Here is a 10,599-nt window from a genome sequence, read left to right as displayed (position 1 = left end):
GCCTGAAAAAAACTAGTTTTAGGGAGGATTTTAGCTAGTATTTTACCGCAAAGACTTCAGTAATGGCGTGTAAAAGAATCATGCGCTGTTAAATTTGGAGAACTTACTTGTTCAGGTAAATGCTTTATGGCTGGATTAATGAGTAACTTCTACTTCAATTAGTTGCTGTTCTCTGCAGTATAGTATTTGGGCTTCTTTTTCCCTGTAAAAGCTCTCCTTGTTTTCACTCAGTCATTTAGCACCCCAAGATGCGCATTGTCCCCAGTAAGCTGCAGTTACTCCTGACGGGGATCGTTTGCGTTACAGAGTTTCGTGCTGTACCATCCGCTCATCAGAAAGGTAGGGTGAAAATTTCACCTCTAGTTGTAACAGTATTCTAAGTACCTAACGGATTTGTTCTTAGGCAGTGACAAGCATGGGTGTCAGTGCGGAAATAAAGAAGCTGCACTAGTTTCAGCCCTTAAGTTTTTGACCCTAAGAGCTCATAGACCTAGACACCAGGCAGAATTAGAGTAATTGGTCTAGTTTTCATTCCTGGCTTTTCTTCCAATCCAAATCTGTAACTGAAAGCTATCTTTTGTTAAGTAATTCTTATGAAACGTTTGTATGATTTATAATTAAATAAATGAAATTAAATACTCTCAGATTTGCAGCAAGTTAATGAAGGTCATGGTTTAGCACGTTACCCATGGGCTGCAAACAAAATACAGTGAGTCCTCTCTTCCATTGTCTTACATCTTAAAATCCGGAGTATTCTTTTTTTGGAAAGATTAATGGTTGCAATTGTTCCCGTTTCCTCATGCAGATTTACTGATTTATAGCAAACCGGAATGGAATTCAGATCTTGGCTGTTTGCGTAACTCTTTTGCTTCCATTTTAAATTTGCAGTAGTAAAAGAGGGAAATTTACAGCATTGATTTCCTAAATTCTGCCACTTGTTTGTATTAGGAATTATAAAATGTGGTTCCTGTCATGGCTGAGAGATTGCACGTACTTCTGCAGCAGGCCATGCCTTCCAATGCTATGTTACTAAAAAGCTGAAAAACATAAATCCAGGCTAAATCTTTCCTTCTCTTCCCCATTTTACTCCTCAGATCCAAAGTGTGGGCAGAAAGTTCAAGAGACAAAACCATGGAGTTACCTTAACCTTTTTACTCAGATTGTTGGGGGAAACCAGGTGAAACAAGGCTCACATCCATGGCAGGTTTGCACAAGCAAATGTGGTTTTATCTTCAGAACAAAGTCCTGACTTTTTGTAGAAATGACAAAAGAAGAAAACAGGTATACTTTGTGATGATGCTTATGGTGTATTGTTGAGCTCCACCCTGCTTTTATGAAAAGCAGTGAAGCAGGTGGAGAGGACATGGAACCTGTCCTGCTCCCTGATAAACCTTTGCTTATTTTGCTCCATTTTTATTTTGTGTATCGTTATTTCTGAAAGAGCATCTGTAGATTAGTCTGTTGTTAAAAAGCATGGGTGAAACTGCTCAAAAATAGGTCTCCAAAAACCACCTCGAGTCCCCACTATTGTCAGGCATCATGGATTTGCAGTGCTCCCAGTGACCTGCAAAGGAGAAATTCTCAACTCAACTGGTAACCTTTACAGTGTGCTGAATACCTCAGTGACTTGGCAGTTATTACGTGTGTGTTGCTTATATCCAGATACCAAGTCACAGCTGAGGAGAACAGCGAGGTTTAGGATCTCTTCGACTCAAGGACTGTGACTGTAAAAATACCGTGAAAGTGGGTTTGCTTGAAATGCAGCATGTACTTTAGCTATGTGAATCTTCAGAGAGTACCTGCATGTGCTATCTTCTTTCTTCCTCAAACACATTCAGAGCAAATATAAAGATTTTCTTTATTTAATATGCCTTCTTTTATGCGATGCAGGCTTCCTTGAAACGAAGGCAAAAGCATTTCTGTGGAGGCACCATTGTTTCTGCTCAGTGGGTGGTCACGGCAGCTCACTGCATCTTAGACAGGTATGGATGTGGTATTTCAGGAGCAGGCTGCAGGTGCAGTAAAACATTAATTGTAAAAACATGTGTGTGCTGTAGCATCTTTTTGTGGTGATTATTTACAGGTGCTACCCTTTCATTTGTAACCAATATTTTCCATGTTTTAACAGAAAAGGAGAAAAAAATAAAACCTTTGAACACCCCAAAAATAATTAAGAATAAAATAAACTTACAGGGATTGGTGGAAACTGGTTTTTCGAAGTGTAGGTAAAAATCTGTACCTAACTATAATTATCAGGTGACTGCAATTTTTTTTTTAATGCGGTAACAACTGGCAGAGTATATGCAATTAAATGGTGAATGGATATAGTACTGACTTCTTGCATGCTGATGATTTTCAGCCTTAGTGCTTTAAAAAAAAAAAAAGGTCTGAGAATGTTGTACTGAAGTTTCAGTCCTGGTTCTGTGGTGGCTTCACTGAGATCCTGAGTCCCTTATAGTTAATACTGAATCTTTGTACTAATGAATCACCTGGAATTATAAATTTGATCTGTATCTGGCATTGTATGTGAGCACATCTTGGTCAAATTGGCCAATAGCTGCAGAGTTTGTATTAACTACAGAAGGAGAGGCAGTATCTAAATCAGCATAAAGCCTCCTGACACAAAAGTAATTCTTTAAGTCTGATGAATAAATTTGAAGCAGAATAAGAAGTTTATAATGATTGCTTTTGTGTTTCCTTGCTGCACATCTGATCTGGTACTAGGAGCCCTAAAGCATATTTCACTGTGTTTTTAAGGTATAAACTGAGAATGCCAAAGAAGTGGTCTTATTTTTTTCTGTACTTTCCTATGTCCAAATCTTCCCTCCTTCATCAAAAAGCAGTGTGACTGAACATTTTTAAACACAGTAAGAGGACCTGGTTCCTTAGTGGACCACCAAACCACAGTCGGGAGTGTAACTAAATCGTCTTTCTTCTCAGTCCTTTTCATCTCCCAGTTTCTACTGCAGGGCATACTCGGCTCTTGCTGATTGTACGTATTAAGTGCTCTAAAATCTAAAGATGAAAGACATTAGGTATTGGTAGTAATAACTTTTCTGTTTAAAAACACCTATATTTTTTCCTTTCCTTTTGAAGATTCTGTAGCTGAACTTTTATTTTTCTATTCTACAGGAACCTGCTCCAGTACTTGAATGTCACTGCAGGAGAACATGATTTGAGGATCAGGGAGAATGGCGAGCAGACACTCCCTGTTAAATATGTCATTAAGCATCCAAACTTTGACCCCAGAAGGCCGATGAACTATGACATTGCCCTTCTGAAGCTGGATGGAGCCTTCAACTTCAGTAAGGCCATAGTTACCTGTGATCTTTTTCAGTGGGGAAGGTAAGGCCTTTGCTTCTCCCATGTGCTGTGCAAAGTCTGGAAACTCGGTTTAAGCCTATTTCCCAGCTGTCAGATTATGCTACTAAAAATCTCCAGAGTACTTTGCAACTGAAACATTTAAAATACCAGAGGAAAGTCAGAAAAATGTATCAGTTGAACTAGATGGTCTTCTCCAGACTTAATAATCCCTTGAAGAAAAAGGTATTGTTCTTTGTATGCAGGAGAATAAAATTTGACCGAAGAGATGTGTTTATTTTTTATCTCTGGTGTAGAGATAAAAAATGGATGCATCTCACTGCCTCTGGTGAACAGTAAAGCTCGTCAAAGGCAGACCAGAGCTCCGAGCGTACCGCGGTAGTGTCTGTACCTTACCCAGACCTTCCTGCTTTTTGCCCTCTTTCCCCTTCCTGCAGACTGCAGAAGGGAGCGTGGGATTATCTTCAGTAGCGGCGGAATGGTCCCTCTGGGGGCTGGAAGGGAAAGAGGACGGTGAGGGTAGGACAGATGTTGCTTCCCTGTTTCCTGGCCTGTGAGCCAGCAGTTTCTCAGCTGTCCACTAACTTTGCCGTAGGGTCAGGTTTTCTGGAAGGCTACTTCACATCAGTTTTATGTAATACTGAGGTGCACAGGAGAGTCCACCCGACACTTTGCTCTTCCAAAGGCTCCGGCTCACGTCGTTAGGTTGCTCTTTCTTTGCCACCACAAAGGTGAGCAACTACTTTTTCTAATGGAAGTCTGGGTCACGATAGCAGCTAAGTTTAAGGTGAATGGCAAGGCCTGGGCTGAAGCTTGTGGTGCTCATGGCTTTCTATTTCCATTCCAAAACGCTACAAAGTGGAGACACAGATAAATTGTCAAATGCCAGGTTAATTTTTCAGATGCCACAAAAATAACAATACTCTTTAGTTTTAAAAAAACTGAGAAAGGAAGATTGTTGTTGTTGTTCTTTCAAATACTTATTGATAAAATTCATGTCCATGTGTGGCAGGTTCATCAGTTTTGCCAGCATGTCTTCCTGATCCAGGTGAAAGGTTTGAAGCAGGATATGTCTGCACTGCTTGTGGCTGGGGCCGTTTAAATGAGAGTAAGCCACTTGAATTGTTCTTTGACATTCAGGTTTTTCAGTGTCTTATTTCTGAAGCTAAGAGCTGGATTACATAGGTCATAGACAGATGAGAAATACACATCAACTGGTCATAAGAATTGTAATCTCAAAATGGGATCTTTGCTAGCTTCTATGCCTACCTGTCAATTATCTCAAAATGGATCTCTAAAATATATAGACCTGTATTTCAATTTTGAAACATTTTGAAATTTATTCAAGTAAAACTGCTTATTTATACAAAACTGGATGTTTATTTAGCCATAAAATGGCTTGTAGCAAGTTTACAACTCTTTTTTTTGGGTGTGTATTAGCAGTGACGTTAACTTCACCTTTCAGCATCTCTTATGAACCTTTTTTTTTGTATTTCAGATGGAGTACTCCCTCAGGTCTTATATGAAGTCAGTCTACCGATCCTAAACAGTAAGGAGTGTTCAAGAGCATTATCAACTTTGAAGAAACCCATCCAAGGAGACACTATAATGTGTGCTGGATTTCCAGATGGAGGAAAAGATGCCTGCCAGGTCAGCTGAACACAGCGCCTTGTGTACTGACAAGTGTTTCTCTCAAGCTCAAAGCTCTGTGTGCCTAAATGAATAAATACACTGTAAAATGTGATGTTTGGAGTGTGCTTATTTTGATGTGTGAATTCTTTCAAAGGTTCTATATGGGGCAATGTACTTAATTACATGATTCCATTTTAATTATTGTGTGAGTTGTATGACAGGTCCCTGAGAGCAATTTTGCAATGTATCCCAGAGCAATAATGCTTAGGGCTTTCTAACTTCAAAGCACTTGATAAATTAATTAATGTTGCTAAGATCCTAAAGAGGAAAGTAGGAAGTATTACCTTGGATTACAGGAAGGAAAGGAAGCGAGGTAAAGGTTAAGTGATTGTTCCTTGTCATGGGAGTTTAAAAAAAAAAAAAAAGCTCCTCACTCCTTTTTACATGCTAAAATACAACAAATGTGCACCCATGAGAGAATTAGTTGATCTCTGCCCCTCTTGCCAATCCTGACTAAACACAATAAAAAAGAAAGTACCTTTCTTCACAGTTTTGGTTGGGGTTTTTTTTTAATTACTCTTCCCTATGTTTCAGGGTTGTTAATATGGCACAAAAGAGAACTCGGAAAACTCTTTAAGGCTTGCTCAGTGGTGTGCACACGCTTTTTTAAGCTGTGGGTTCTGGGCTTTTGCTTGTTTTTTACAGGGAGACTCGGGAGGCCCTCTTTTGTGCTGACGTAAGCATGGTGCCTGGACTCTCGCGGGTGTGATCTCCTGAGGAATGGGGTGTGCTCGTGGCTGGATAAGTAATGAGAGGAAGAAACATTATGACAGAGGATCTCCAGGAATATTCACAGACCTCAGTGCGGTGCTTTCCTGGATTCAAGAGAACATGAGCGCTGGTATTAAATCTCCACACTAATGTGTCCCTCACTTTTGACAACTCTTTCATCTCATAATAATATTTCATTTAATTTTATCTTTTTCAAGATATAGCACTTATATTTTTCCCATTTTTTCTGGCAAAGCACTGTAGCATTTCATAATGCCTTAATCAGTACCTTTATATGGTACTGATTGGCAGTTGCCAAAAACAAATTGAGAGCATTGTAAATGCTTGCTTCTCTTCCACTTTGCCTTCTGCCTGGACTATATATGTGTGTGTGGTTGGTTTTTTTTTTTTTTTTTTTTTTTTGTTTAATTTTAAGGATGGTTCTTTCATCCAGCTAGCCTGGTATTTTTTGTTTTTAAGTGGAAATTCACCAACTGAAAGTGTCTGAAATTCCATAAGCACCTCTTTGAAGTCACTTGTCATTTTTCTCAGCTAAAATGTATTGGATCAGACATTTGACTATGTGGGGAAAAGTCACGCTCTCGGAAGAGTTTTTGCTTACTCTGCCCAAAAGGCTACATGCCCTCTGTGCAGGGGAACAGCATGAAAATTATCTATCACTTCCAAAGTCATGGAGCTGGAGATACAAATCACAGTCTGTCCAGGGCTCAACTTCACTCAGAGCATTAAGAAACTGAATTAATATTTTCTTCCAGTTTGGACTATTTTCATTTAAAGGTATTGGAGATTTTGTTAAAATTTATGCAGAGAACTGAAAAACTGAGGAGTGTTTAGGAGGTTTTGCTACTCAGTAATAAGAAAAAAAATTGTGAGGAGAGGAAAAAACCCACCCTTTCCCATTAGAAACCAGCTTCAACTGGTGATTGAAAAAAGAAACCTTCATAATGTTGGAGAAAAATGAAAAGAGTTTAGCTTTTGAAAATATTTTGATTTTCAATTTAAAAAAAAGTCATCAAGAATTTACTAGTTGGCCTATTTTATTATCAGGAAAAAATAATATGATTAGCTATTGTGGTAATTAATGTGTGTTGGCTCCAGTGAACAGAAAAAGTGATTTAGTAGGTAAAGTGAAAACACAGTTCTCAATTGCATTGCACTAGCTTTTGCTGGCTTGCTCTTTTATACTGTCACACTGGTGCAAAAGGTCTTAACTGTAATTGCTGTCAGGCTTCATGTCTCTGTGTCCCCGATGTGATGCTAGCAGTCGGATTCTGCTACCCTTAATGGAAATGTATAGTATTTACTCAACAAGTACATAAAAAGAGTGTACTGTGCAGCTCAGACTTAGGAGTGGCCTCTCAAACGTATGATTAATTCTGGAAGTGGCTATTCCAGAATTGTTTATTCCAAAGTCAGCATTGCCTGAACTTGCAATGTTGTTTTAATTCCAAGCCTGGTCTATTGTAGGCACTATGTCCCCAACAAGCATTTGAAGTTGCCTCAGTGCTAGCTGTATGAAATTACCATTTCGCACAGATAAAAAGAAAGCCTACATTTGTGAATATGAAACTACAGTAATTTATTTGTCTTTTTCCACCCCCTTCCCTATTCCTCCTTTATTAGATCTGAAAATGAAAAGCTCCACAGGTGAGTACAGTATTTTTTCAGTATCTTCTATCTGTGTTAGAGCGTAAAAAGACCCCCAAAATAGCCTGATATATAATCTATGAAGGAAACAATGTGAAGAAGCTTGACTCATCAAAGCGCATGTAAATGTATACTTTAAATATATACTCTTTTCCTCCTGGTTCTGTTAAAAAAAATTACTTATATAGGGTTGTACTTATGTACCGATGACTTCAAAAAGGAATTTTCCTTAAGACAGCTACATATAGAAAGCCATATTTTAATTGAAATGCAAATAAAATTAATGGGAAAAATGTGGAACAGAACCTCAAGCAATGCATGAAATCTAGCTAGTGAAGTTGTTTCTGTATAAAAATATAGATTCTAAATAGAAAGTATGAGGTAAATTAGTAGTACTTTCGCACAGTCCGTGATGAATCTATCTCCTTGTCTGGTCATACTTCTATGAATAAAATGCAAAAAGACCCCCATGAAACCCAACCCCTAATGTAACATGTTTTACAATTAAAGTCTTGCTTTGATTCTGCCATGTTTATGTTCTTATTGGACACTCTCTTCATCTAGGTACAAGTTCACACAAAGATACTAGAAACAACTCTTGCGACCTGGGTCTTAAAATTTTAATTTTAGCAATCTAGAGTGAGATTTCTCAGATGATAAACGACCTTGGGCACATGGTCAGTTTGTATAGATTTGATGTAGCCAGTCAGAATTGGGTATTTAAATGCTGTTTGTGTCTTTTTGGAATTTTTACTGGTCTTCCTAGGATGCTTCAGGTAAGATACTCTTATAAGTACATGACTCTTTAAATTTGTTTTCATATATGTAGTTGTTGAAAAATGTCTCACTGGCTTACCTTGCAAGGAGAAGAAAAGGCAAGAAGAGATAATTTTTGTAACTAATTCTGTTTCTAGTGACACTTACCTGGAGAGAAAAGCTTCTGCTTCTGCTAGTAAAGTGTTTTCAATACCATATTGTAACGTTACAAAAGTCTCCTGCTGTAACATAGCTAAGGACATTATTATAAATGGGCTGCAATGAACACTTGTCTTATGTCCTGAGGTATGCATTTTTCCTCCCTGAAAAACATTTGTACTGAAATCCTCATTTAACAAATAGTTTCTTTAAGGTAAAAAGAATAAAATATAACAGCGTGTTGGCAGTGCTTAATTTTTCCTCCCAAATTACATGTTTGAAAACTGATTTACCATAATTCCAAATAAAAGAGAGGGGAGAGAAGACCCAGCATCAGTCTGCCAGCAGAAACAAGGTACAGCTGAGCAGTCTTCAGTCTTACAATATTCTCTAGGTCTTTGAGCTTTTTTGGCGTAACAGATGATTGCATATGTCAAACCTGAGTCCTGCTATTTTGTTTTAACTGTACAATGCAGCATATTGTAGCATTCAGGATGGCACACTCCCTGGCAGTGAAGGAGAATTACATTTTCCTGGAAGTCCCAAACAGTTTTATCAAAGCCACCAGTAAGTAGAGAAAACACAGTCTTTCCCCAGAAACTATTCCCTGTACCAGTGTAGCTGTTTTTTTGTTGCAGCATTGTGAATGGGAACTAATTTGTTATTCCAGATTGTGTGTATGGACTCTACTTGTACCAGAAGGGAATTATATATTGCTTCGTTTTTCCCACTTTGATATAGAGCCAGAAACATTTTGTGACTATGATTCTTTATCAGTCTATTCAAAAGATGACAGACTTGTTGGTGAGTTGCTGTCCCCTTATTCTTTGAAGTAATCTGTCCATGTACTCTTTCATTCTAGTGGCAAGTACACCCAGTGAGGATGTTGCGGTTGGTTATGGTTTACTTACCTTTTCACGATGAATACGTTGTGACATATGATATAAAATAAAAGATAAAGAGGGTGGTAGGAGAAAAGAATAGAAAAATGCCTGTTAGGGAACTGTGTCCGTTGTGTTCTCAATTTTTAATAGTGTGTATCTTTTAGTTGGGCTAATGGATTAATACAGAATGTAGAGGAATGGATAGACAATTTCCTTCCCACCTTTAAATTTGCATAGTCAGGTACTTAAAATGGTGCATGCAAGTATTCTCAAGCGACTCAAGGCCTTAAATGGTGATTATTCTCTAATATTATATTTCAGGGAAATTCTGTGGAAGAGATCTTCCATTACCTATTTTGATTGGCTCCGATAGTATACGGCTGAAATTTGTTTCTGACAACAAGGATTTTGGAACTGGTTTTTCTATGACCTACAAAGCTCTTACACCAGATATTCTTCCTGGTAAGTCTAAGTCTAGTAATATACCTGTCTGCACTCTTGGGTGGTGGCCTGAAAAAGATTTTTGGGAGAATACAAATCCAAGAAAGCTCCTGTGACTTTTCTGTGTGGATGATGTTATGAACAAGGTAAGTGTGCTTAGGCTGCCGTGTGACATTGTAGAGACACTGGGATGCCAGGAGGACATAGGGATAGATGCTGTTGAGAAGCCTTTGTTTTACTCTGCCTCTTCTCCATCCACTTTATGCAAGATCTCATTTCCTTCCCTGCTTCCAGAATGTTTTAAAACTTAATAAGATTAGTCAAATGAGCAGAATTTCCAGATGAAAGCTGCTTTGCTAGTCCCAAGCGTGCTTTGCTGGAGGGGCCCTGAGGGAGGCAGCTAATGCTAGGATATATGTACTGGAGAATTGCTTGCTGTTTTGCTGTGCAGAGCAGTTTTCCATCACTAGGGAGCAGGCCCAAGGGCTGTCTGTTGAATCTGGACAATCCAGTTACAGAGACACACCTGTTGTTCCTGTTTCTGCAGCTTTTCCAGTTAGTTTCTTTCCTTTGCAGAGTGTAGGGAGGAATCCCCTCTGAGGGGATATGCCTTGCCAGGGCATAGACCATCAGGAAGACACAACTGCTGGTTGTGTTTTGTGTCTCCACTTTAATTTCCAAAGAAAGTTGATGTTGCGAATGAGTGGTTTAGGCCACTTAAAAATCACTGCCAAGGATATTAGGGGGGGAGGGGGGAAATTAATACGAATTTGTAAAAAGCATGACTTAACAGAATTTGATGGCAAGGTTCACTCTATCACTTACTCAATATGCAAAAAGCATAGAAAGGGAAATCAAATTAGAATTGAGTTGGAACGATTTATACGTGGATCGGGGAAATGATTTACACGGGGTCAGGGAAATAAAGTCAGAATTGCATTGGTGTGGTTTACATAGAGATTAGGGA

The 10,599-nt window shown here is 38.6% G+C and overlaps 1 protein-coding gene across 1 annotated transcript in view; it reads left to right on the top strand.

Moving 5' to 3' along the window:
- Positions 1-248: 248 nt before the first annotated feature.
- Positions 249-10,599, top strand: part of OVCH2 (ovochymase 2) — a 22,855-nt gene continuing 12,504 nt past the window's right edge. Inside the window, 11 exon segments of the mRNA XM_010286287.1 lie at positions 249-339; positions 1,095-1,204; positions 1,891-1,982; positions 3,133-3,305; positions 4,334-4,429; positions 4,820-4,971; positions 5,659-5,854; positions 7,369-7,392; positions 8,784-8,874; positions 8,978-9,111; positions 9,513-9,653. Of these exon segments, the coding sequence (XP_010284589.1) occupies positions 249-339; positions 1,095-1,204; positions 1,891-1,982; positions 3,133-3,305; positions 4,334-4,429; positions 4,820-4,971; positions 5,659-5,854; positions 7,369-7,392; positions 8,784-8,874; positions 8,978-9,111; positions 9,513-9,653 (1,300 nt within the window).

This window comes from Phaethon lepturus, unplaced genomic scaffold (assembly GCF_000687285.1).
Source record: "Phaethon lepturus isolate BGI_N335 unplaced genomic scaffold, ASM68728v1 scaffold6134, whole genome shotgun sequence".
Classification (NCBI taxonomy): Eukaryota; Metazoa; Chordata; class Aves; order Phaethontiformes; family Phaethontidae; genus Phaethon; species Phaethon lepturus.
The sequence above is the reverse complement of the archived record's forward strand: the minus strand, read 5'-3'. Positions and strand labels throughout refer to the sequence as shown.